The sequence below is a fragment of the Atractosteus spatula genome, chromosome 7 (genome assembly GCF_055471065.1).
Source record: "Atractosteus spatula isolate fAtrSpa1 chromosome 7, fAtrSpa1.hap1, whole genome shotgun sequence".
Classification (NCBI taxonomy): Eukaryota; Metazoa; Chordata; class Actinopteri; order Semionotiformes; family Lepisosteidae; genus Atractosteus; species Atractosteus spatula.
Genome location: NC_142712.1, coordinates 51,613,891 through 51,641,712, shown reverse-complemented (window position 1 = coordinate 51,641,712; position 27,822 = coordinate 51,613,891). Strand labels below are relative to the sequence as shown.

Below are 27,822 nucleotides of genomic sequence, written 5' to 3'. Positions count from 1 at the left end.
TCACTACTTGGGTTTCTAACACCAACAGGATTTACAAGACTTTCAAGATCTAGGTTTATCTAAGGTCTCAACTTGCAGTAACCTTCTCAGTGCATAATACACAGATCAAGTCAATGATTTTACCATTCCCTAACATCGGTTTAATCCCCGATCACAGCTACCATCTGGAAAAAGATATCACAGTGTACGGGCTAGCTCCACCAGACTTTGTAACAGCTTCTTCCTGCAGGCTGTCAGGCTCCTCAACACCCTGGAATCTACTTGCACCCGCCCCTATTCCAGAAACAAGGTTTATATCCCCCCAGTGTGTTGTTTATATTGTATTATGTATTTACCTTGTAATTTGCACTTGGCACTATGTGTATCCTGTCTACAATGTCTACTGTATGTCAGTGTCCTGTCTGTATTTGCACCGTGGACAAGGAAGAACGATATTTCGTTCCACTGTATACTTATTATTTGTCAGACAGACACCTAAGATCACAAATGCTGTCATATTAATATTGTACCGAACATAAAACTGTTTGAAAACATAAACAACAAAAGAATTTTTAACTTTCAGTTTTTCAGTTTACGGCCATTTCCAATGAATGATTTATAAATATGTCTTGTTTTGCACTAAGGAATCTTTCATTTTCCTTTCCAAAATGGCTCCCAACAGACAGAGGCAGATTAAAATTTCATGCAGAAGTCTGCATCACACTGGCAAAAGATGCTTTTAGGATGCTAATGGAGACTGTAAGATGGATCAATTTATTTAAAGATCCTATAATAATAAATTAATCATCCATTTTCAGATTTTATTCCATCCTTGAGTTTTCGTGTTCATGTTGACAACTCTGGTGTTCGAAATGTGAAGAGATGTGTTGATTAAATAACCAGGTTCAGTTTACTATTCTGTAGAAAAGACTGCGTTTTTAGGGTAACAGGAAGCTAAAATTTCCAATTTCACACATTTCATCAAATTTGTTCTTATGTGTTTTTCACCTGTAAATCCTTCTGTATGACCAAGCAGCCCTGCCCCTTCATGTGAGCCCACTCTTTGTGACTGACACTGTTGCTACATCGTACACTACCGTACCATTTGGAACATCGAATAACGTCACCAGCTTGTTCTTTGCTGCTATGAGCTTCTGTAGGCTTTTGAGGTGTAACAGCCCGGAAGGAAGACTGACCATCTCATTTTGCGAAAGGTTGATCTCACGTAACCTTTAAGAAAAAGAAAATACCCAGACTGAGCACAAAACATCCATGTGATTGCTTCATAATTAAACCAAAAACACACCAACAGCAAAAAGCAATGTATCTTAAGATATTGTCAAGCAGTGTTTTCACTGAAGGCATAATAATCCTCACTTTTGTAGATACTGGTGGGTACTTTACTCCCACATACTGTACATGTTACTGTACCATCTGTGGGATTATGACTAATGCTTCTGAAAAAGAATCCCTCCTAAAAATTGGGATTAAACTGTAATCTCTTTTTTTACTGCTGGTTGTAAACGTATTTTTGCTCAGTTGGATTCTGTAAAAAACAGGCCTCCCTCCTGAAGTGAAGCGGACACACACCACGTGCAGATGATTTCTTTGGAGGAGCGGCCAGCGGGCAGGTCTTTTAGCCGATTGTCGGAGAGGTCAAGGCGCTGCAGGTGGATGAGCCCCCAGGGGACGACGGAGGGCAGGTCGGAGAGGCTGTTGGAGGACAGGTCTAGCTGGGTGATGCGGCACGAGATGTCCATGAGCCAGTCCAGGTCCAGCCAGGGCAGCTTCAGCTGGGCCCAGTGAACCGACAGAGCCTGGAGGAGACACGGACACAGAAAATCAGTCCCTGACTTTCATTCGTAGACTGCGTGTGGGTTAGTTAGAAAAAGCTCTCAGTATGGCAAAGGTCTCAACGTCTCAGAATTGAACATTCACAAATTCGCTAGTTCGCAATGTGGTCTGGCCAACAGGATCTCGTATGGAAGAAGAGCCAAGCAGGATGAAACTGAGCCAAAGGTGATTAAGCACATCTTTCAAATTAGCCGCTTAGTCAACTAGAATCATGGGACCAATCTAGCTAGTGAGTGAGCTTCTCCCTGCCTCCTGCCCAAGCACCCACTACCCAGCATTCCCATGTCAGCGTGCTCTTGTATCTGTATTGTAAAGTCAGTGTAGAAGGCATGAAGAATGATAGGCTGGAGATGACTTTACAGTTTTATTGCCCTTTTCATCGTGGGGGCAGAGACACAAAGTGCAGTTTTATTTTAACTAATTTCTAGAAGCTGGTGATGACTGCTGTTTGTTTGAATTAATCAATGTTATTTTAAGTAACTTAAATTTAAAGTTTAATTAACTTCAAGCCGATACATTAGTACTGGAGATAACATACTGTACAAGAGATAACATAGGGTTATTTATGACCTTTCACCATACATACTACCGCATATACTGTAGTACATTACACAGCAGTACAGGGGTGAATTTGGTTATATGCCAAAATGGCCATTAGCAACAGTTCTCTGCCCCAAACCTTCATGAATGTCGAAACCCTACTGTATTCCCTTACACAACTTCTCTTCATGTTTATGGAAGTAAAACAAAATCTCAGCTATGTAGTGAGATCCGTATAAATACAGAAAAAGCTACAAACTTATTCAGAATCAGGCCATATTTATCAGAAACAGTACGAAAAGAATCAGAACTTCTAACAAATTACAAATGAAAAATCAAAGACGAGAATAATTCACAGCTGTAAAGAGAGAAGCATGAATAAAAAAGAGGAGACAGAGAAGAGGTTGTTTTAAGGTGAAAAATAATTTCCTCCTGCTATGGAACTTGCCAGCCATGTTCACTGAATTACACCAGGATTGTGTGCATTTAAATGTTGAAAAGAGACACATATAGTACAGCAGCCCTGCTCTCTGATACAGCAGCTCATGAATGCCTTCCTGGTGAACCGTAAGGTCAATAAGCAAAACTGCACTGTTACTCACATCACTCAGCTCTCCACTGCACTCTGGATCACTGGGTTCTATGTAGTGTTTCCTTAGAAGTTGCTTGAAGAAGGCTGGGTGGTCCATCAGGGTATAGGATGTGAACACAGCCCCATTTTGCAGCAGAAAGGTGGAAATCTCTTCATTTCCTAATGAACATAAGAAAAAGGGTCGATTTTCAAAGTTAAGGACATCCCCAGCCAAACCTACAGTACATTATGTAAGGAAGTACAGTTCTATGCACAAATAAAAAAGAGGAAATGGCCTGTTTGAAATCCAGAATGTTTTCTGTACTCTGTGCCATATCCTGTTTTGCTCTTATCAAGATTTTATTGTTGGATTTTTTAAAACATATTTTGTCTTTTCAAATGTAAGCTTTGAAAAATGTGATGTCACCTCTACTAGAATATGATCACAATGCATTAAATGTATGGAGTTGTACATGAAATACCTTCATCTTCCAAGTATTGAAGTTTCAAGCAATGATTGTGCATTTCCTGTGCAAGTGCATACAAACCTTTCCCTGCCCACAGCAAAAACAAATTACTGAAAACTTCCTGTTTGTTGTATAATTAGGAAATAAACGAGCAGGGTACAATGCTCTCAACCCAGTCAATGGACAGTGGACAACTGAGTGAGAACTCAGTACTTTTTACAAGCAAACTCAGTTTGACAGAATAGCAAAATACTATGTGGAGGGCAGGAGTACATTTAAGCCTTCCCCTCATGTAAAAAAGGCTCTTGACTGGACTGATAAAGACAGTTTTTCACACGTAGTAATCAAAAAACTGGTTTCCAGTTCATAATGGAATGTGCCGTCAGCCCCTTCCAGGAACTAGCAAGGATCCAGATTTCTGACTGCTGTCCCAGCTGTCCAATTTTAAATACAGAACACCTGCCATGTGGCTCAGCAACAAAGAAGTCAGAGTTTAACCTGACTGGGACTAGGAGAGATATGTGACAACTGGACATTGCAATATTCTTTCTGCGCTGGTGTTTAAATATACGTTCTTTCTATACATGTCCCTTTTCCTAACACACCTTTCATGCTGTATCTATGTACAAAAAGCACCTGGGAATGCCCGTCCTTGACAGTACATCCAAGGGCAGGAGAGAAAGCTAGTGCCTCCCTGCTCAGCTCTCTAGAGGGCTGTTCATAATAAACAGATTTCAAAAGCACACTGCATAGCGCAGTGACTTCTTGCATCCCTACAGCTGCGCAAAACTACAGCTGTCAATCTCCACTCCGAGGCACAGAAGTAAAAAAAAAAAATGCAACGTCCATCTGAGGTCTGTCGCCATTGCGGGGTTAACGGTACGCGGCCTTTGATTTTTGCAGAAGTCCCTGAGCCGGAAGGAGCATGGTGCCCAGCGAAGTGAAAATGAGCACGCTGTAGGCAGGTAGAAAAAAGGGAAGTGTAGGAAAGCCGCGAGAAATCAGGCTCTCACAGCAGCTGTCCGGTTTAGGCTGAGCTTAACAAAACCAGAAGAAAAAAAAAGGAGAAAAAGGCGTAATCAACAAGAGAAATGTGAAGACAGAAACTGTCTTTAATGTTGACTGGCTCCTCTGAACTGTCCCTTCTCCAAAAGGGGGAACAGGGGATTTCATACTTGGGTGTTCCCAGAACATGTGGCTCAATCAGTTGAATGAATGGCCCTCCTTTCACCAGAGACATTCTGATGTAACGAGGACCCCTGTGTTTTCACAAAGCTTGAGAAAGAACTCCACCCCCGGACACTCTAGAAGCATCTGCTCAGCATTTCCCTTCTGGGATAAGGCCTTTCCCACCTGCTCTTGCTGCCGCGTAGAGCGGTAATCCTGTAATGACAGCGAAGTCGTGAGTTCTTATTGCACAGTTTTCAGCATCAGCCTGGTAGGTGAGCACCAGCAGCTTCACTACCTCCAAATGGCCCTGCTGGCAGGCTGTTGCCAGCATCCAGTTCAGTAAGTCTTTCTGGACACAGGGCCCTGGAAAAATAGAACCATCAAACTCAAATCACTACATCACTTCACAGGGACCCTAACAAACACACTCCTGCATATCCCCAAAACGTGTCCGAGCAGAAACTCGTTATGTCAACAGACAAAACATGAAAAACATCTGAAACAATACAATGATGCTTCTGTAGAGCAGGGAATCCAGACTGAAACGGCTGTTCAGTATTGGATCAACTGCAGCAAAATAAATAGGGGTTATAAAAGAGATTCTCTTTTCTGACCCTAGCTTATAGCATTGCCCCACATTTAATTGTGTAACCTGTATCAATGGGTTTTTATGGTATGCTGCATTAAACTGCAGAAAATGAAGAAAAATATCCCGTACCTCTCATTTTCTTTTAAAATTAATTAAAAAAATGTGCTATAAAAACAACAGCCTACAACAGATGCCCTCCAAAGTGTCACTCCCCTGAGGCTCACCCGGTATGGAGTCCAGTAGCTCCTTGACCACGTGCTCATGACCAAAATATGCAGCAAGTACAGCCGGATTGTCCTCACTGGGCTGTTTGGGCACCTGCACTCTGACCTCTTTCAGCAGATACCGGACACTCTCCAGGTCTCCACTCCCAGCAGCAAGGGAAAGAAGCTGATGCTTTATCAAAGTCACGGAACAAAACACAGTACGTCAGAGCATTTCTCTCTGTTCCTCAGGGTCTGAAACCTATAAACAAAAAGCCTCATTGTTCAAACAAGACATCTCATGTGTCAGATTCTGTTGTCTAGAATGTCACTTCCTTCTTTTCAGGTACTTTAAACAGATACAAATCTGTCAGAATTATCAGTAGTCTTGTTCCTTAGCAAAATGTACAGTAACTGTATCTCTGCATGTAGTACAACTGTAGTTGAAGATGGATGAGGAAGATTTTGCAGTGTGGGAGAAATGGTTTTGCTCTTGTGCTTTAAAACATCCTCTAAAAGAAATATTTTAGAATATACTGTAGTAACAGAGCAGTAAACCTGGCCAAAAAATGATATTACACATTGAAAGCATTACTACCAAAACCACACATTAAGCTTCTTACCATAAGATTAGTTTTAAAAAATGAGAATCCAGGGTTTATATACAGTGTATGGCTTTTGCAGATAATGAAATTCATGCACAATTTGCTATTGAAAAGCACTAATAAGAAATAAATCATTTCTCTAGTGTGGATCTTTCATTTTAAAGAAATGAAAATATCATTTATGCTTTATTTCATTGTTTACAAATTTGTATCTATAATGTCTATGCTGTAGCATATAAAATTATTAAAACAGTTTCCTGCCCCCATAATTCAATTTGTTATGTATAGTATATTATGTCAATGTCACAAAAATAAATCTGGAAAATTGTTAGAATAGCCACTTGTCCATTGTTCTGAAATTAATGCTGACATTAATTGCTCATATTAATGCTTCAGAGAACGAAAAATTTAAATGAAGTGCACGGCAACACTAGATAAAATTTCCACAGTCTCCTGGGTCTCAAGAAGCTTCTTTTCTGTTAGAGAAACTTGACACAAATCAACTGAAATTAGCAAACCATTTCTGTCAGGTTTTTTCAATAATGGTAACATTTTTTTTTTGCCAATATGTCTGACTTCAGCGTTTGGCAATAGTAATATTTCCTAGCATTGTTATAGCTCCATAACAAAGAAAAAAGATACATTTCGAACCTCAGTGCACTACAATAACCGGGTTATACAATTAAAAAAAAAATCCATGTAAAATTTGCACAGGGGCACAAACAACCCTGTTGAAAATGTCAAAGATCAGCTCCTGGTGTTATATTCTGAGACATGGAAGATAAAACTCTCCCAGCACCGCTGGTCTACAGATGGGTAATGCAGAGTGTTGGGGGATAATGTGTCTATAATACTGAGACACTGAATCATCCTTTTGACTGAAATAAGCACTATGTATATACTGTACATGTTTTTATATATACAGATATAGATATCCCGTATGGAGTGGTGTGGGAGGTACTGTATGTATACTATATATAGTGTATGTACTGTACCTCCCACACCAGAGCAGTTTAATCAAATGTAATCATCATGTCAGAAATACGTCAGGGGCCACCTGCTGTTAGGTCTCTTTTCCAGAATGCCTCTAATGCTTGGCAGGTCATTAACAATTAAACAGGGTCAGCAAAGGCTGTTACGAAGGTAGGGGAATTTCCCAGATCACACTTTCATTCATCAACCCCATAACCTGCTCCCACCACCAGCTCTTAATGCTGCAACTTTCACGCTGCTTTCATGTGAAAAGATGCCGAAAAGCCACTTTCCGCTGCTGCTGTTTCCCCGTTATCCCTAATGGGCGGGAGCAAGGCCATTATCTGTCAGAGCCGCAGCATCACTGATCACATTACTTGGCTTGCTAATGTAATTGCAGGCAGCATCTCATTTGCTGTTCCCCTTTGCCCTGCTTTCGAAACCACTTTCAGTGGAGCCAGAGATGCATGCACCTTTCTACAACTGTTTCTTTCTTGGCTGTAGGACTTCAGAACCTTTAATGCACACGTTTATGGCTGTTGTCTGAGCCTTCGCAACTGAGCTGGTGTCTTCAAAGTGCATGCACGAAATAATTATTTTATAAACGGGCGAAGGGAATGACTTCATTGCCTCTTAGGTTGTTTACCATTAGCATCATCAGCACTGGAACTATTTACTGACAGCTACAGACATGATAGCCCTTCTCACAGGTGCTCAGTGCCCTATACTCATTTCATGCTCTCACTGTCGACCACAATTATACAAGACTACCCCTACCCCAGAGCTAAGAGCATGTACAGCACTGCAAATACAAGAATGCCATTAGCATTTCTGTTCCCTGGCTTTCACATCTTTTTATGTTGAAAACCTGTCACCCTCAACCACACCAAGTAGCAATGGATGCTTTTGTAAAATCTTTCGGCACTCATGAGGGATACTCTTCCGGGTCAAACACGGCACATCCATGCTAAACACTCTTGGCTGTACACTCGCCGACAACATCTGAATTATTCAAAGTAGCATGAAAAATTAAAAACATGACAAAACTAATAATCATAATTCCTTGTGCTTGGCAGTGAGCGCTACAAAACAAGAAAGTTGCACTGGATCTAAGCTTAGAGTTTGTAAACAGTTTCCTGCAATGTCAATAATAGTATCCAGTACTTCCTTTTTTCCAGGAGCTACTGACAAACTGCCAGGCACCTCAGTGCTTTCATTTTCCCTTTACTGAAGAAGACAATGGGGATGAAAAGCCAGGCGACTTCCCTTTCAATATCTCAAGGTGCAACATCAAGTTGTGCTCTGATAAGTAACCCAACACAGCCCATCTGGTATGTTTTTTTTCCTTCCTCTAGATGCACGGCTAAATTATTTCCATATATGCAATGATTCCTCAACAGAAACAGAAAAAAAAGTGTTCAGGGATTTAATTGACTTTTATAGAACATGCTATTGGAAAAAAAAGAAAAGGAGACAGCAGAGAGAAGGCATAATATTTCATAATGGCATTTTCTTCTATTTTGGAGCCGACCGTGCGCACACTGATGATGCTACCTGCACAGAGACCCCCCCAACCCCCACCCCCAGCTGTAAGAATCAACGCTGCGCTCTTACCTTCTCCAGCTGCGCCCTGCTGGTCTCCCCACATGAGAGCCTAATCAGCTCCTGGGCCTGTCGGCTCTCTCCAGCTCGGTAGGCGGCCTGGATGTTGTCGATGGTCGGCGACTGACTCAGAGCGGTACTGCCCAGGATGGACTGCTTGCTTCCCATGTCCACAGCGCCTGCCACAGCAGCAGAGAGAGCAGCCCCCCTCGTGTCAGTCGGGCTACAGTATCCATGCCTTGCTGTACTCCAACAGCCTCGTTCAGCAGGAGCGCAAAATATAGGTCACAGATATAAAGAATGCATACACAGTATCTCCCTAATGGATCAACTTATTGCAGATGGAGCACAGTTTGGGAAAGTGTAAAAGCTGCCCCCTTCTCTCCATTGTCTGCCTGTATCTCCAATTTAGGAGAAAAAGACAGTAGGCAGACTTTTAAGAAGAAGGGGACGAGTATTTATCGGGATATGTAATTGACAAGACCTCAGTGTAACGACTTAATCAAAATCAGATGGGACTGTACTACAGACTGAAGCTTCTGTGTGCTCAATGAACCCTAAAGCAAAAATGAAATTTGTCCTCGTTAACAAAACGAGCGAATGCAGTTCAAAGGGAGAAATAGCATTCTGCCCAAATCCCCCAAAATTGCCTGGTTTGAGCGGGGTTTTTTTATGTAACATATATTGTTACTACTGGGTATTTCGTGTAGGGGAAAGATTATAGTGCTCGTTTACATCCCATTTAAAAGAAAAGAACCATAGGCTAATCAAATTAAGGATAAGCAATCCCAGCTTTTCTTCATCTTGTCTCACAAATAAGTGCCTGTGTTTCAGACTTCTCACAGCCATTGGTGAACTCACACAAGAAATATTCCACAGTTATATCACCCGAAACACTGTTTGTCAATAACTACAGTAGGTCAGAACACATACTGTGAGGAATCCTTCCATTATACTTCCCTGGATACTGAGGCTATAAGTGAGGCTACCTGCACTGGAGAAAGCATTGAAGAACAAAAATATTTTTAGGTTTAAATTCTTAGGTTTATTCCATGCTGAAAAAAAGAAGAAAGAAAACACAAAGTTTTGGGCGTGGAGCCTTGGCCGTGACACCTGAAGAAGGCTCCACAGCTGAAACGATGTGTTTTCTTTCTTCTTTTTTTCAGCATGGAATAAACCTACAGTATTACTTGTTCCTTTGCAGCCTACGCATGCTGACGCAGCTCCCCACCTGAACTACTACATAATACTGCTCACTTCAATGAAAACTGGGATCCATTACAGGCTCTAAGTGCAAACTGCACCAATAATACACTTAAAGCAAAAGGATGATTAAGGTACTGTACATCTACAGAGAATTAAGAAACCGGAAAAGTCAGCAAAAAATACACCCCTGTATATGTACTGTAGCTACTATTGCAGCAGGCCAGACAATTTTATCTTAAGAAACATAATAGGGCTCTAAGATTATGATGCTACAGAGCTGTAACTAGCACTCTTTTGAGGAAGCTAAAAGTCTTATGACAGCCTCTTTAATTTCCAGTACACTGCATCTTGATAACAAAGCTATATGAATAATTAAGCATCTGAGTCAGACAGCCATCTGAGAAAGCCTCAGGGACTGTAACCATTAGAACATAAACCAGATATCAATACAGCCTATAAAGGACTAAGGCCAGGAACCCTGAAGGGCAAAGAGTAGAGGACAAGCATCAGAGTTAATATTAAGGAAACTACAACAAAGGCATATTTGTAAATTGCCAGTGTCCACTTGTAGAACACACACATTCCAGGTCAGGACAGGACACCAGCCTTTATTACTTGGGAGACTGATGGTCTGTGGACAGACATAGTATAATTCTGTAGAGATGGCTTTTTTAAATCTAAATATCATGATATTCTGTAGTATATTAATACATCATGATCAATACACAAAATGTATAACTTTAAATTAATCCTTACATGGAAAATGTGCTTATTTCAGACTCCAATTAGCAGTGTCTTTATATTTATATCTGCTTGCTACTGGTAAATACAGTATATTGACTGCTGTCAAATCGAAGGACAAAACTACAGGCATTAAACCCCTCTTTCCTGTATTCTACTGGATCAGCATGATCTATGGGGCTTGTTTTGCATTTCAGCACAAATAGACACTGCTGGGCCTTTCAGCATCGATACCTTGTTTTCCTCTCAGTACAAATATGAAAGGAAGCAGCACACCACCGCTTTAAAGACAAACTGATCGATACTTAAAAAGAGACATCTGCTCAGCGCAGGAAGACTCTTTCAGCTTTCTTAAAAAGCAACCGTTTTCATGTGAGGAAAATAAAATGGCTGAAAAAGTTAAAAAATAAGGTTCAGTCCCTCTCCTATAAACTCAATTAGCTTTGAAAACCAAAGGTCTTAATTTCCTGTTGGAGAATATACGTTTTATGGCGTATATTGTTATCTCTTGGTACTTCATCACCAAAATACAGGTATTCCATAAAATATTATCTGTGTTCCAGATGATCTAGGTTTAAAAAAAACAAACAAAGGCTGCCTTCTCATTGAGAGTGTCATGAATGCATTGGCTTTGCTGTGATCCCTTAAATCTTCAGATTATTGGGCATTGGACAGTATTGGAGTTATTTCCTGGCATGTTTACGGACTTATGAGAGAAAAAAGTCAAGTCAAGTCAAGCTGATGATAGGCATTTCATGACAATGCTTAAGATGAAAAAGATTTAGCCTATAACAAAAGAGAATAAATCCCACATTTAGACCTTTCTGTCCCACATAATGGAACTGAAAACAGAAAATAGGTTTATAAAAATAACAACACAATCTCTGTTTAAAAACAAATGCAATAAGGATAAGACAGCAGAAACAACAATAAGAATAAAGTCTGAAAAAAAGTGGGTTGCAAGGATTGTAGGACATTTCTTACACAAAAGGTAATACATAAGCATAAAGCAAAGACAACCAGCAGGAACTGGTGTTTGTTTGAACAGTGGACACTAAAACACTGACCCAGGTTCATCTTTAGTTACAGCACATCTGTGCAAGGGACCACCAGTGCACAGCATTTTACCAACTCAGAATATAAACCATAGAAATATGCTAGACCAGGACTATACATACACTGTACTCACATATACATATCAATTTGTATACAGAATAAGCATACAAACAGCACATTTTAAAGCAGAAGCCCAGAACATTGTTACAGTACATCCGCCCAGCTGTGTCTAGTCAGGTGGCCAGCAAACCAAGGCAAACCCAGTGCAAAACAATGGAGTAAACGCATCCCATCCAGTGACAAAAACATTGGCAACACTTCATATGACTATCTTTTTCATATATTGCAAAGTATAGAATTATTTCTATACAGAGTATGCCCCTAAACTTTATATTGTGGTAGCAATACAGAGAAGATGTGCATCACATTGTATCACATAGTTTTTTCTTTAACACTGAAACAATGCAGTAACCAAACAAATTATTTTGTGCGTGCCTGAACTTGTATAAGGGGAGATTTATTGCTGCTTAATCACTCCCTTAAGTGTAATAATTAAAATATTAAGATCAGAAGCAAATTCCCTCTCCAAAATAAGTAAAAAATAACACAAAAGGACCCTCCGGTCCTTATCAGACAGTATCGTGCGTATTCTGCTCCTACCTTGTCATGATGTGTGAGCAAATCTCTCTGGCACATCCAGCATCCTCAGTCTTACAAGGCTAGTTTGTTTTCACTTTAAAAGGAACGACAATATGGCTTGTGTCCTAACCCCGTTTCGTTTGGGGAAGTTGGCTGCAGTCCGGGGTGCGATCTCTCGCTCTCTGGTCAGGGGAGAGTCAGGGGATGCCTCTTTGTTTGGGAGGCAGGCTTTCCTGCTCAGCGCAAGGACAAGACTGGCCTGTGCTGCCCCACTACCCATTACAGTGAAATCCAGCCCTCCCAATCCTGACTGGAGATACACAGGGGAAAAAATCTCTCTGTCGCCTTGGGGTGACCTCCAAGCCTGAATTCACTAGTGCTGCAGCAGATGGCTTAAGCACTATTCTACGGGATTAATACAGTCTCCTTTCTCCCTGCTTTGGAGCATTTGGACAGAGCAACACTGTACTATATTCCATGTGTAAACACAGCACTATTGTATTCAATCTGTAAAATGACAGGATGAGATTGCCTCCTTGAAGAACTGATCTGTAATTCTATACACTGGGTATAGTTTTTTTTTAACTGCAAAATATTACTGCAATATTTGTTTTTATTTTTAAGATAATTAAAAATAATGTATTTTGAACTTTTTTTTTCAGGTTCCACACATGGATTTCCCCCTTCTGTTTTTCTGGGCCAAAATGTCAGTTTTTCACCCCTTTGAATCCAGACTCATTAAACACAGCTGCCAATTTCAATAGCAACCTGGCTCCTTGCAGCTGAACAGTAAAAAGATGTGCATGACAGTAAGCATGGTTAAAAACAGCATTGTGATTATATGCAGTATTTATTTTAAAGTTCATAAAGCTGATTATGAACATGGAGAAATAGTGTATACTGGTCCTGCTGTAATTTTGTGTTGTGCGCAGCACTTTACAGGAGAGAAAGCAGTAATTTCCCATTAGCCCTCTATGGGTGAGAGGAAAAAAAACTCCCAACAGGAAGAGTCTTCTGCACCTCCACTTCAGACAGCACTACAGATTTAAAACAGCTAAAAACAAAACTAATGTCATGCTACAAAGCTTTGCTGATGTTATTTGTCTCTTTCAGTTCTTGCTTCTATTTTTAAAGCTCAGATACTCTGATTTCCTGAAATGCTTTTTTTATTTTACAGAAAACAGTTATATTTAACGCAGTTTAATTTAAAATTCTCTTGCTTCTTTTTTACTTCTGCAGATACAGTAGATGCATTAACCTTAATAATGTGGTGCTGAACACAAAGTTAATTACTTTAAAGAAGTACTTTCAGGATGACTCCAGGTGAAAATACCAGAGTGCTCTGGTCTCCCACAAGAGAGGTTTTAACAAGGTATACTTTTAAAGAGATCTACAGTACAAGTCTTGCATGACTGTGACCACCATTCCTCTACGGTCAAATTGTATTTATTCCCCTATTTTTTACTTCACTATGAAACAGAAACCCATCTTCCCACACTGGGGAAGAAGATGCACAGTTAGGGACACCACTTCTGTATTTTATTTTTTACTTTTTGTTGTTTTTCAGAAAGAGGAATACCAACAGGGATAGCAAAACCCACATATGTATAAAAAATAAATATAAAACACAGAACTAGAACATAAGTACAATATTTTAAGCTGCACAGTAAATATTAAGTTGTTAAAGGGTATATTACTTGGAATATATAAGACTTTTAAAATATCAGAAAATTCTGTGTACTGCAATAATGAGGTTAATTTTGTATTAAATAAAACAGGCGTACATTGCTGTACACAGTACTGAAAATCTCTGCAGGACACAAAAACCATCAGAAATGGATTCAAACTATGTAAACAGCACACAAACTAATTACATCTTGATGAACTGTAAACACACCGAAAACAGTGAAAAATTGAAAAAACTGATTTGAGAAACATGAAAGCTGTCTAAGAGCATTTCAAAGGAGATCTCAATCAGACTAAAAGTGGAAGCCATAAAAAGGCTAGTCTGTCCAGGAAAAACCTATGCACTCACTTCTCCTGTCTGGGGTCAGTTATGACAAACCACATTTTTCTCCATAGCTGCAGAAACTACTTCCAAAACAGAAAACAACTAAATCAGCAGACGTATTGATCTCTAGACGAAGTGTAAAAACCTCTCCTGCTGCAGCACAAAAAATGAAGAAGATATTTTTGTCTATAATACCTTGAACGAAACGAACACTTTGTGCTTACCATCATGCTCGTCCATGCTGCCCTCCTCTCTGCCACTGGTCTCACTAGTGCCCACGGACCAGTACATCCTCTGCCAGGGTCACCCAGAGGGTAGGACAAATGCCGGTGGCCGTTTCTCAGGGCAAGAAAGCCTTCATGGCACAGCAGAGGTGGTGCTGTTGGGATGAGAAAGATGATCAGAGTGAGATTGAAATGAAAACAGAAGCTCGTTGGCTCCAAAATAAACTAAAAAGGGAAACAAAAACCTAACTTGATAAGCAAATAAAACTTTAGAACAGACTATCAGAAACTGGGCCAACTACTAGCAGCTGTTTTAATTGCTTTCTTTATTGTTTTATAGCTTTCATTGCTAACCAAAACACAAAAAATACTTTACGTTTATAACCGTGATTGAAAATTCACCCATCATCACAGGGAGGAAGGAATAAAACTGTAAAAATCTAAAAGGTGCAATACTAACAAAGAGACAATGTACTGTAGGTATAGGAAACAACTTCTATGTCCTCAAGGAAATGAAGATTACATTTATTTTTAATGAAGAAAAAGCTAAGCCAATTTTCAACGAAAGAAATAAATTGTCCTGAATTGAACTGCCTGGGTAGTATCCTTTGTTTAAAAGAAAAAAATATACAATCTTCTTTGATTTTCTAATCATCCTGTGACATTTGTTCAAGTTAGACACCCCCACACTACGGTGATAATCTGGGAAAAACCTTCTGCAGTAAAACAAAGATAGGCAACACTCTTGGAGCCATCTCCAAGAAAGGACATTGAAGCACTGATCGTTCCTTTGTACAATCATACTATGGTGATATACTGTAAGCTATAAGATATAAGATGCATCTGATTCGCGCACAAAGCAAGGATGGTTCTTCCTACAAAGCCGACATCATTCCTTTTTTTCCAGAAACAAAAACCAGTACCCTTAAATCACTCCTGTGGCACCTCAGAAGTCTGCCATCATCAGCAAGCTGGGCCACTGTGCAAAGATGTCCAAAAATTGACCAAAATGACCACTGCCACAATACAATAAACACTGAGGTGCCTTCCTTGTGCAAATTTCCACTAGAGGTGTATTTTTAGCCTCTCAAGGAAAACAAAAGAGGTAATACAGCTGATCAAAAGGGGTGACTCAAACACATCATTAAACTCTGCGCATATGCAAAAGGATGTGAGGGCGTGTCATTCAAGTTCTGTCTCACACTTAGAGGAAAGAAGAGTCAAGTACACATTGGGCCACCCATGATTCTTTCAAGAGAGGGTCACCAACTTCCAATACTTAGATGTTCATCCATAACAGTTACAGTAAAGGGAGCCCCGGGGTCCGTTTCTCCTGACAGCTAGTCTCCATTGTGAGCCTCTGTCAGGTGCCTGCAGTTTCAGAGCGGGCTTACAGAGGCCCTTTGCAGCTGGCTTGCAGTTACAATGCTCGGCTTCAGTGAGCAGCAAGCTTTAGCAGAAAAACAAGTCATTTCTACCGGCCTTGTAATGCAAGTAACAGACAGACATTACTCACTCCTCCCTGGACTGGATAACGCCTTTGGTTGCAAGCTGACAAACAAGAACTACTTTATTTTGTCAGGCAGACAGTAGCTGGGGGTTGTTCTTCATTATTGTCAATACTTTATATTCACTACTAGCAGTGGTTGTATTCTATTCATTGGTAACCGAAATACTACAAAGCCTTCATCATTATGACCATCATTGAAAACTGATCGGCACAAAGCTTACATGTTTGAAGCCAGCGAATAAACCTTTGGCAATCTAAGGAACTTTCTTTTTTAAATGGTGTAATCTGTGTTACCTTCAGATAACCTGACTGGCTGGCTGCAGTCTCCTCTTGCAAAACAAGACAGGATGCCAGTACTCCCTCTTTCGCTTTCCAGAAATGACATAATTTCATATATTTTAGATCAGCCAAGCTAAACAGAACATTTAATAAAATGTGGCACTGGCGAATTGGATAGGACTAGACGAATACACGACTCGTATTACATTGTTTCTTTTTCTGTTTCAGTGGCATATAATGTATATACAATGAACTGACAATATCAGTACCTCGGTACTCAAAGGCCTGGATTTCAGTCTAGCTACTAAATCTCCAGAAGTGGAATGCACGTGTTTCTCTTTACATTTCCCTCCAGCACATCGAAAGACAGTTCTAGCAAAGCTGTGCTGTATCAGTTCTGGATAGCCAAGAGATATACCCGGTCAATGGAACAAACCACTTCAATTACCAGTATTTACGGAATGGTATTAAAAACAGCGTAAATATTGTAAACTGAAACAGACCAGATCTTATATGAATACACTTCAGAATATGTCAAAATATGTTTTGTCGGAGCAAATAGATATTTTTAATAACGGGAACCACTTCATATGCCGACATTCCTTTTAAATAATGATTTTACTTAAACGTGACAAGACTCAAGAAAGAAATAAACATACTGTAACGACAAGCACGCACGACTTGCTCGTCGCGCTGAGAATTACACTGTATCACTAAAAGTCACAACCTGCTAGAAGTGCTCACTGTAACACGTCGGATAATTCACGGGTCTTTCTGAACCTGCCGTTTTAAGCAACAACTTCAAAGCTCAAAACAATCCAGGATCTCTTTCTTTTCTGGGGGAAAAAAAAATCAGGCACTCCTTGTTTTCCCTGTCTTCTGCCTGTCGCAGTGACACAGAAACCATTACAGCTTCCACAACTGACTTACCTCATAGTTTTCAAAGCAAACGTGACGTGGGATGGAATTAATTAGGTAAGACAGAAAAGTGAGAAGCTTACATCTTTCATTCGATTCTATAATAATCCGACATTTGTCTAGGCGTGCCTCTAAATGAGTTTGCAAAAAAAAAAGTGTGGACTGTCGGCGAGCAGTATTTAGCTACAGCTAATACTTCCTCAATCCTCAAAACCACTCTCTTCATTAGTTTAGAGGCAGCTGTGTAACGTCACCGCCTTCTGGGTCTGCAACTGTTTCACCTGGACGTGAGACAAGAACTTCACTTTCATCATGGAAATAATCATGTTAGCTACTTGAATTTAGCCATAAACGTAACGTGCATTCAAAAGAAATCGCACAAACTATAACTCAGCTTTAAGACAGGGCTTTATACAGTACCTTAAACACCATTCTCTGTGAAAAGAGCAGACACAACTCATGACGCGCTCTCTGTTCGTATGGAGTTGTGCAGAGGTACAAGGCTACGTCCTACCTTCAATACTGGATACTTACTGTACAGTATATCGACTAACTGCAGAAAAAGGCTAGACCCTGCTGCGGGACGGGGCTGGGCGTGATTAATAGAATAAAGAGAAAAGCAGAGCTGCAGCTGAGATCGCAGGAGCATATAGTCAGAGCTGTGGAGCTGCACCTCCCTTGTAGGACTTCAGCGTTTTTAGTTAAAAATACTTTTCTTTTAGCCAGCAGTCTTCCTAATTGGACATTACAGAAGAGAAAATGAAGGTTGGTCAGGAGATAAATTTGTTCTAACCTTTTCTTTTATTTTTGACTGACACTGCCTTAACAGCCTAATCCCAGCCTGAACCCTAACATTAAAACGAATCTTACCCCCAAATTGTCTAACCTCTGGAGTAGCTCCGCCCTTTATCATAAAGCAAGCCGTGCTTTAGCTACAGCCTGAACACTAGTTCTAATTCTATATTTAATCACACCCTGAGCCATAGGTCCTGAACACAACTTGGCCCCAGTTTTCGTCCCCTTACCAAAAAAAACAGAACCCAAATCCTAAATGCAGCTTCATCCCTAACCCTCACTGAAACCTTAACCAATATATTAGATGATTTCATTCAGAGAAAAGAAGCATGTCTGACAAACTTCCTTTTGGGAAAATGGGTACAGTTTGGGAAAACTGCAGTCCAAAAATATTACAGAAACCGTCTTGCTTTTGTTGTTGCATAAAACAAAATAGCAAAAAAACTTTCAAACTGAGATGTGTAAATGTATTTGGATGTGATGATGATTGTACCAACAATACACACTCTTATAGAACCTGTGAGCTTATTCATTATTCAACCTGAAGCCCAACATATATAGCATATACAATTGGTATATTAACTGGAGCAGTCCGACTGAAGTACTTTGCTCAAAGGCACAACTGCAGAGCCCTACCCACTACCCCAGAGCTTGGGGGACAAACAGGAGACCAGAATCAGACAAACAAAGGATGTGAGGTGGGGAATAAAGAGTAGACTAAGACAGGTACTGTAAGTACTGAGGTGCCAAGCCATGTAGAGACTTATAGGTGAGCATGAGGATTTTGAAGTTGATACAAAACCCAATTGTAAGTCAGTTCAAGGACTCCAAGATGGGAGTAATGTGATCACTTGCACTTGATCTGATCAGGATTCTGGTTGCTGAATTCTGGACTCACTGTAGTTTTAGTATAGTTTTGTTTAGTGGATTTAGATACTGTATCTCAGCAAGTAGGGGATTGCAGTAATCAATTCTAGAAAAGACACATGTGTTGACCAGTTTTTCTGCTACAGGCAGAGACAACCCAGGACATGGTCTGGCAAATATTCTGAGATAAAGTATGATGTTTTTACAATATTTTGCACATGTGGGTCAAACATGAAGCCTGAAAAAATATGACCCCCCAAATTATTCAATTTGGTTTGAAATTCAAGAACAGTGCCATCCACAGACACAGTTGCTGCATTGGCTTTAGATAGTGATCGGAGGTAAAGAAGCATAACTTCAGTCTTGTCGCAGTTAAGATGAAGGACATTTTGAGTCATCCAGGATTTTATGCAATTAGAGATGCAATTAGGAAGTGCAGAACCAGCTACGTCAGTGTCAGGTTTAGTATAGATGTAGATCTGAGAATCATTTGCATAAAAACCATGTGATCTTAATAGCTGACCAAGTGGGAACATACAATGCTGAATACAAGGTGCCCAGTATTGAGCCATGAGGAACACCAGAGCCCAACATTAGAACTGAAACCCCCAAGAGAGACAAAGTGTTAGAGATCAGTAAGGCACGAGTTGAACTATTTAAAAGCAATATCAGAAACCCCAAACACAGTCTGAATATGAGTGAGAAAGATATGATCAAGAGTGTCAAATGCAGCACAAGATCAAGGAGAATAAGGATAGAGAACTGGAATCAACAGCCACAAGATCATAAACAACTTTAACAAAGGCAGCTTCTGTGCTGTGTCATTATCTGAAACCAGACTGGAGGGGTTCAAAGAGGTTGTTAGCAATGAGACAATTGTTTAATTAAATTGCAACAACACGTTTTAAAATATAAAATATAAAATCTATATTTGTAAATTCACAAAAGCACAGATTTGCATACGGACAAAGAAAAAGCAGACTGAAATGTTGTTTAGATGCATTTATTCTTAAAAGATTTAACTTTTGGATTCCTTATATACATTTGAGGAGATTACTTTTTTCCAGTGAATGGATGTTACCTCATATTCTCTTTTTATTCAGCTTGCAAGACGGTCATTAAGATAACAGCTAGTTTTTGGATCTTGCAAAAGCATGTTAGCAACATCAAAAAACCCATGTTCATACGCAAGCTTGTAACACATATATACATCTTCACAGTACTTCAGCAACTTCTTTAAATTCTGATTCGCGTTGGCAGGTGGTTTGCTGTGCTTGAATCTGAAAAAAAATACAGCATTAATGTAGCAGAATATCTCACTAATTTCTAACTGTGCTCTTATTAACATATAGCTTTCTGGATGGAATGACCTTTAATTTGCTAATGTGCTCTTATAAAACATTGTAAAGTGCTGTACAATTTCAACTCATGACATGGTTGTTTGAATTTTATATCAACAATATCTGACAATTAGATATGATCACTTCTGCATTACTGTGCAATATTACATAAAGAACAAGTAAAGGTTTATTCCATGCTGAAAAGAGAAAAAAGAAAACACAACGTTTCGGCTGTGGAGCCTTCTTCGGGTGTAAGCATATTAAAAGACGACATCTGTAAAAAAATAGGAGGTGGTTAGAAAGCCTGGTCTTGGACCAGATCACTGAGAAGAGACGGAATGCTGGTTTAGTAAGAGAGGGGGGCAAGTAGCCCAGGGAGGAAGAGAAGGAACAATGAAGAGATCTAGAAAAATATTTAGAGGAAGGCATAGTGGCTCCACAGTGGAAAAATTTGACAAATGCTATGTTAATTTTTATATTTCTACATGTAAAAAATACCACAGTCCTAGGATTAGTTGGGGCATATATTCAATGCTGAAGCGTCAACCTTTCTTGCTTGACATTAATCAGTCTTCTTCCAGTTGTACAACAAAAAATTTAAGAATTTAAGAAAGGTAACAAACAAGAGGAGGCAATTCAGTCCATCAAGTCCGTTTGAATGTCCCAAATAAGGGCAGGTTTCTAATTTAACAAAACAGAAGCAATATCACTCGGTTCTCTTGCTGCTGAGGTGAATACTCTTATTGCAAAATCAGCTCTTCAATATGATTTTATAGTATAGTCCAGTGTGGATGCACCTTACTGTCCCAGTTTAAAAATAGTTTCTGTAGAGATTATTACACAAGGTGGTGCAATTTTTAAAGATAAAAAGAAACGCATATAACAAGTAACACTGAAGTTACCAAGACAATGAATTTCTAGAATGAATACAAAGGTCGGAAATAGCAAGAACTCTGGGACAGAGATGAACTTAGATTTATCAGCTGTAATTACTTAACTGATTCTACTGAAGCCACTTGTTGTCCTTCCATCCTGTCATCCTTTTAGACATGTTTTTTCCAATCAGGCTTCAAAATATCACTTTTTTTTTTAGTTTTTCAATGCGTTAATATTCTTCAGCCGGCCTCATATGAACATAAAATACCTCTACAGCAGAGGAAACCTTTTATCTGTAAATAGCAGTTGTACATACTTTTTGGATATTTCTTCAAACAGGCTGGCTTGCAGAAGTCTCTGTTGCTTGAATTCCTCTAGGTAGGCAAAGTCCCCTTTGACAATGACTTTCTGGTAGAGGACTTCCGCCCAGTCAGGAATGAAATCATATGCTTCTGCTACAACAAAAGACTTAAGAAGAAAAGTTCAAAGTCAAGGTATACACACACTTTTCTGGTCTCGTGTACTTAGGCATATAATATGTTTTGGAAATGCTGTGATTCAAATTGCCTTTCCTGTAAACTCTTTCCTTATAGTTATGATCTAAGATTTGTCTTTCATCATTTATTTGCGCAGTGGAAATTTTATTAGTGAAAGTGTAGCTTGTAGATATAAATGTTCATTTTTATGTAATATTAAGAAAGAGGAATTTGTGAAGATAAAACCACACAACGTATTACAGTACGTTGCACGTCTAATAGTATAATCGTTCATTGCCCTAGCAGAAATGATCTGCCTCAGGTGCTAGGAGAGTTGTGCCATATGATGTAAAATACATCTACAATTCACTTTTACAAGGGTAAGTTACTACACTGTCAAATAGTCCAGCTTTACTGCTCCAATTGCATTTAAAAAACTGTGGTAGCAGGGATCAACCTGTAACATCTTCACTCTCCATCTTCAGTGCAAGGTCATTTTTTAATTGAAAGATTTCTATACCTCACAGGCTCAGGCTGTTCTTAATGCAGTACCTGGTAGAAGCGCGGCAGGGAAATGATGGCATCCAGCAGGTCCGTCTTGGGCAAGTTGATGACTCGGTGGTCCTGACCGTGATTAAGGAAATGAAGCTGCAGGGTAACGAGCTTGGCCAGCTTCACACAACGCATGCCTTGACGCACACAGGAGTTCTGTAGGGGTGGCACGCCTTCCAGCAATTAGGGCAGGGGGCACTGGTGACCCAAACTCAAAAGTGCTCCACTTTAATAAAACATTCGTGTCAAAATATGAACTCTGAACTTCCTCAGGTTTCTGTTTTATCTTTGTTTTTCCATCATTAATAATTAATGAACATTGTAATGTAGTTTCCAGCTCTGCAGCAGTCAATTTAAACATACTGTACATATTGTACCTGACCACTGTTGAGATAATACAGTACAGTATGTCAAACATACTGATCTATACTGAAATTTGAGCTTGTAAGAAGAAGCTTTTTATTAAAAAGGATAAAAAGGCATGGAAATCACTTCCGCTCAAAGAAAAAAAAAAGTTTAATATCTGTCAAAAACAATACCTTAGAAAAACTTTCTGCAGCATCCTTTAAAAGTGTTAACACTTTCTTCAAAGAATTCTTCAGCTCTGGTGTCACTGCTGTGTTAAAAATAAATTTATTTCCTGTTAACAGAAATGATCCGATGCTTCTGAATTTACACAGATAAAAAGGTATGCAGTCATGTGTCCATATGCATGAATCTTAGCAGTGTGTTCTGAGGGTGATGCATCTGTACTGATTTACTGATTAAGAGGTATCCAGTCTTTTCCTGCAGTGCCATCTGAATCTCCTAACCACCCCATTCTAGACATGTTTCCTCGTCCTCTAGCATCCCCTTTCTCAGTGTCTCTCCCCTCTTACCCCAGGGCTGGGACTCGATCAGCTTGAGCTGGGTGCGGGCAGCACCCTCGTGGTTCTCCCCGATCTCCCGACACATGCTGAAACACAGCGCCACCATGTTGTGCTTTTCACTGTCGCCAGGGTGACAGCGCTTGATGTAGTCCAACAAAGCCGTCTTTAGTGTGGAATTCTTAGGGCAGAAGTGCAACAAGTCAATGTTTGTAATTATTTCCTATTGTGTAGCTATTTAAACAGTTTAAAATCCCCCTCAGTGAATTCTGAACAAGGTTTCAAGAAAGGTTTACACATCGGTCTTGAACATAACACTATAGTCAACTTATACAGTGCAATATAACATTTCAGCTGGTTATCTGACAGTTTCTTCTTTTTTACAGAAATAAAAGAAATAAAGAATTTTTCCTAACCGACTGCACTTTTTTCCTGAGAAGCATTTCAAAACGATGGTTCTGGTTAAGCAGGTCGAAGACATAAGTCATGTCGTTGTATCTGCCAACACCAGTGAGCAGGCGAACCTAAAGAGTACAAGAGGGAAAAACACATTAATGTTCTCACTAAATAAATATCATCAATGAGTGGAATAAAAGTATAGTTTTATATACTGTATACTTTTATAGGGACTCAGAATGTGTGAATCTGAAATAAAAAAAAACAATTGTACCTTAGTGATTTTAAATGAAAAGACAAATTAGGGATTAATATTGTTTTAAACAATAACTTAATTCTTACAATAATAAATTGTAACTTAAGAGTTGAATAAAGAAAAGGTGTTGTAGTATTATGCCACAGGACAAAAAATATCCTGCTGTCTGTTTTATTAGAGATAAATCTGCTCATTTTGATATAAGCCATTCTGAGAAGACATGTTTATGCCATTTTTTTTCATTTCATAAGGCACAAAAGGTGAGTGCCAAGCCATGTTTTTTAGACTGAATCCTTAGGATCTACCAACACCCCCTGCTGAAGGTCTGGATCAGGGTCTGACTGGGCCCATAAACCAAACTACAGTCTGTACCCCTCTGCTTTGAGGCGCATGTGTGTGAGAACAGGGGTCTCACTCACCAGAAGGCTGTATCTCTCGCTGTGGGCCAGGTGTGTGTGGCTGAGGTGCCGGGCAGCCTGGAGCACCCTCACGATGCCCTCCATGTGGCAGGTGAGGCTGAAGCAGTCATGAGCCAGGATCAGGAGCTCAACAACTGAAGAAAAGAATGGCGTGTAAGAATAAAGATCAAAGGTTGGACTGTGAAGTGGTTCAGGATTTTATATAACTTCTTAAAACTGAAGCAAAACAATTACTGTGGGAAATACTCAGGGATATTACAGCATACTGTAGGTAAATCCCTTTTGTCTACCATCTATATGAACACTGAGCACAAATGTATTTTATTGATGGCACACCAGTACCAGTCAAAGCCTTTATGAAAACTCATTACACAATATCAGCTTAGGATGATACATGATATCCTGATATATGAGTTTGCTCGTTAATCTAAACAGCCTAAACATACAACAGAATTAACAGAGAAAATGATTCCAGTACACTTAAAACACACACAGCAGCTATGAACTTAAAAACATAAAAGAGGGTATTCAAGGAAACATAACTGTCAAATATAAAGAGGTTAACGATTGGATCATTGGATCGCAGTTTTTTTGACTAGCAGTGGCTTAAATGTTTTGTAACCCTAATTCATTTCCAAAAGATAAGACTAAGAATTTTTTTCCTCATGCAGTCATTTTTTTTAAAAGGCAACTATATCTTACTGCAGCCAAGCTCCCCAGGGGGAATGGAGGAGATTTTATCCAGCAGCTTGGTTCCCACAATATTCGGGTCCCCACAGAGCTTTGCTAGCTGCAGGAATGCCTCCTTGCCATCACTGGGATTGTAAATCTGCTTTCCAACTATAAGCACAAAACATCAACCAATTATTTTTATAATTGCTGCACTAACTTGTTAGGATCACAGACTATAAGCTAACTGCAATACAAACGTCATCACAATATCACAGGGCTTATAGCTTTTATTATAAAACTAAATGTCAGTTTACTGTAGTTAACCTTTCCCTTTAAAAATCAATTGCTGATCAACCACAGCTGTTTTTCACTAATGGATCATATATTACAACTATTAAACTGAGGTGCTGCTTACTTAATTATTATTTTTTAATCATTTTCTGTACAGTACCTTGACTGGCATCTTAAGATATCAGACTGAAATATTATTAATCAGGTCTTAAAAATGAATCTTGTAAACAGATTTTTTACCAGATGTGACCAGCTGCAAAAAAAGAATGTCAAAATGCCTTTTGGGGATAAAAAATACATAATGTTAGTAAGAAACCCTGAAGTGGATTTAAATGCAGTTTCAGGGGCCCAGGCATTTCTCACCTGGTTCACTCTCCTGTGTATCTGCTAGTAAGCCCTGTACCACCTCCCTGGACACGAGCTCTGCTACAGTCTCGGCCTGCATCCTCTGGACAGTGATGAAGGCCTTGGCTTTCTTGTAGCGATCTGGCTGCTGTGACAACAGCACCTTACACAGTACAACTTCTGACTCCTCAGCAGAGATCTCATTGTAGGGACACTTCAGCTCCTAGACAGTATTGCACACCATGTTACAACATCATACTGTACTATTAAATAAGCTTTTGTTAACAAAGCTGTGTATCCATATTGCTATAAACCAAACATCTCTTAGAAAAGGAAGAAGAAATAAAACACACAGATTCTGATCTACAGTGCCTCCCATTTCTCTGTCAAAATTTTAGTGGAATTGGCCTGTACATTACCACAAATTATGTCAATGTGAATTAATACATGCAAATCACATGCACACATACTGTATGCAAGTACATGTTTGACCATGACAACATCAGCTCACAGCCAAACAATACTGTGGATGGAAGTGGTACCTTGGAGAGCTCATACAGGCTGAGGACCTGTTTGCAGTAGTTCTTCCCATGGTAACACTCATCAGCCAGTACTTTCAGATCGATCACCACCTGGTCTTCTGGTGGTGGGTCTCCCACAAAGGAGGACTGGCTCCCCAGACTGCCAGCTGTGTGAATATGAACATTTCAAATCCTGGGCTTAACCGTGAGTCCCAGTCTACACTCTAATTGACTAAACCCACACATGCTTATCCCTGAGCATAAGAGCTGGATTAGTCACTTTTCTTCATCTTCACAATCTGTCCATTTCTGGAAGCGCATGACTCACATTCTCAAAATACCTCTGAAGGAAACTACTCAGTGGCAAACTATGGAAATGAAATACAAAGCACAGTTATGCTACATAATTTAAGCCCTAAGTTTTTTAAAAAGGTTATGCAAAATCATAAAATTTTAAAATATCTTGTGCATATGAAGTTTTTTCCCCAAAGTAAAAATGTAGATTTGATAAAATCTCTATTACTAAATGTTTATATTGATATTTCCAAAACTTGACTAAATTAAAAATTTATCTTTCTGTTGCAACACATTTTTGAGAAACAGTGGCTGAAATCAAATCAGAATGTTTATACAGTAATCCCAGGTCTTTCATGTGGAAAATGTTATTGAGGCAACTGAGCTCAACATGTAGACAAAGAGTTTAGTCCATGTACTACAGTACATTTTTCCTTCAAGCGTTATACTTACTGCTGGGAAAGGATGGTCTCTTTGAGGGGCCTTCTGAACTCATGGATATCCCAGCTGTAAGAATGGTCTGAACCCCAGGCTGCAGATCAGATGCGCTCACTTCGCCCGATGCCAGACTCCTGCAGTGCAGAACCAGCACCACGTCTCTGTGGTAGAAATTAAAGTAGCGGCAGATGCGACTGGCTTCATTTATATTACCCTCATCCAACAGTTGGCCAACTAGAGCACTCAGAGCTTCTAGCTCAGTGCTCTCTAAACTGGTCTTGCAGCTCTTATCAGAGGGGAGACCGTCCAGCTGTAAATACTCAGGTCTGTTTAGGGCTGCCAGTTTGGAAAAGGAGAATTCCTTGATTAGGTCTTCAAATGAATTGTCACTTGCATTCAAAACCGGAAGAAAAAACATGCTTTCCTTCTCCATAGCAGTCAACACAGCTTGCTGGCGAATCCGGCATATCCAAATCCTCTTCTCCATCTCTTCCAACTGAGGGACAGGTGAGGGATCTTCCCTGCAGAGCCAGTGTCCTGCCATGGTCAGCAGGAGGCACTTCTCCTGGATACAATGCAATTCAGCCTCAGCTACACCTTCCTGCAGAGGCACAGTGGCTTCAGCCTGGGACAGAAAGAACTCGGAGACCTCCTTGTTGCTAATGGCATTGCTCTTGAATCGGTCATGGCACTTCTTCCAGAAAGCGATTCTCATTTCTTTCCTCTCCCACTGTCTCCTGGTTTTCAAATTCTGTAGGTCCTGTAATACCTGTGAAAATTTACAAGAAGATCCTAAAGTTATCACAATGGAAGCAAAATCAGCAAACCAAATCCCACTGAACATTAAATGATTCTGTTTGTAAACACTTAGAAATTGAAGAGTGACTCACTTCACAAATTGCCAGTCTGCCTGTAGGCAGGTCAGCTAACTGAGCCACCTGCCTTGCTGAGGAGAAAAGGCCTTGTTGCTGCAGCTTCTCCATGATCTGCAAACACTCCCTCTGCAGAGCTTCCCCAGAATACGCTTCCAGGAGTGACTGGCTGATGGACACAGGGGTGTCCTGTAGGATCTGACTAAGGAGGCTAAGCTTCTTAAAGTCTGGGCCTACAGAAGTAACAGAACACACAATATCATCAAACCAATAAGTTTAAAGAGGCCAATGCACATACATTATATTATTATCGTAATGCACAGGAAAATTGAGTTCAAAAACATCGATCCAATAAAAAGCAAAAGAAACTGGAAAACAAATGTTCTCTTCAATGTGAAAAAAACAAACAA

The 27,822-nt window shown here is 39.8% G+C and overlaps 2 protein-coding genes across 4 annotated transcripts in view; both read right to left on the bottom strand.

Annotated features, from left to right (window-relative positions):
- Positions 1 to 17,311, bottom strand: part of lrrk1 (leucine-rich repeat kinase 1) — a 49,261-nt gene extending 31,950 nt beyond the window's left edge. For both annotated transcript variants that reach the window (XM_088922270.1, XM_088922271.1), the window contains exons 1-8: positions 17,149 to 17,311; positions 14,430 to 14,584; positions 8,565 to 8,731; positions 5,395 to 5,566; positions 4,765 to 4,944; positions 2,976 to 3,124; positions 1,570 to 1,796; positions 1,082 to 1,209 (exon numbers count right to left, since the gene is read on the bottom strand). In XM_088922270.1, the coding sequence (XP_088778396.1) occupies positions 1,082 to 1,209; positions 1,570 to 1,796; positions 2,976 to 3,124; positions 4,765 to 4,944; positions 5,395 to 5,566; positions 8,565 to 8,731; positions 14,430 to 14,496 (1,090 nt within the window). In that variant the 5' untranslated portion in view covers positions 14,497 to 14,584; positions 17,149 to 17,311. The remainder of the gene's footprint in view (positions 1 to 1,081; positions 1,210 to 1,569; positions 1,797 to 2,975; positions 3,125 to 4,764; positions 4,945 to 5,394; positions 5,567 to 8,564; positions 8,732 to 14,429; positions 14,585 to 17,148) is intronic.
- Positions 17,312 to 19,785: 2,474 nt separating this feature from the next.
- spg11 (SPG11 vesicle trafficking associated, spatacsin) overlaps positions 19,786 to 27,822 on the bottom strand; it is a 28,065-nt gene continuing 20,028 nt past the window's right edge. The window contains exons 29-40 of one of the 2 annotated variants that reach the window (XM_088922340.1): positions 27,431 to 27,645; positions 26,556 to 27,309; positions 25,830 to 25,975; positions 25,306 to 25,510; positions 24,682 to 24,819; positions 23,980 to 24,113; positions 23,325 to 23,432; positions 22,921 to 23,089; positions 22,582 to 22,658; positions 22,043 to 22,198; positions 21,331 to 21,482; positions 19,786 to 20,078 (exon numbers count right to left, since the gene is read on the bottom strand). In XM_088922340.1, the coding sequence (XP_088778466.1) occupies positions 19,898 to 20,078; positions 21,331 to 21,482; positions 22,043 to 22,198; positions 22,582 to 22,658; positions 22,921 to 23,089; positions 23,325 to 23,432; positions 23,980 to 24,113; positions 24,682 to 24,819; positions 25,306 to 25,510; positions 25,830 to 25,975; positions 26,556 to 27,309; positions 27,431 to 27,645 (2,435 nt within the window). In that variant the 3' untranslated portion in view covers positions 19,786 to 19,897. The remainder of the gene's footprint in view (positions 20,079 to 21,330; positions 21,483 to 22,042; positions 22,199 to 22,581; positions 22,659 to 22,920; positions 23,090 to 23,324; positions 23,433 to 23,979; positions 24,114 to 24,681; positions 24,820 to 25,305; positions 25,511 to 25,829; positions 25,976 to 26,555; positions 27,310 to 27,430; positions 27,646 to 27,822) is intronic. The other variant, XM_088922341.1, reaches the window with a different exon arrangement.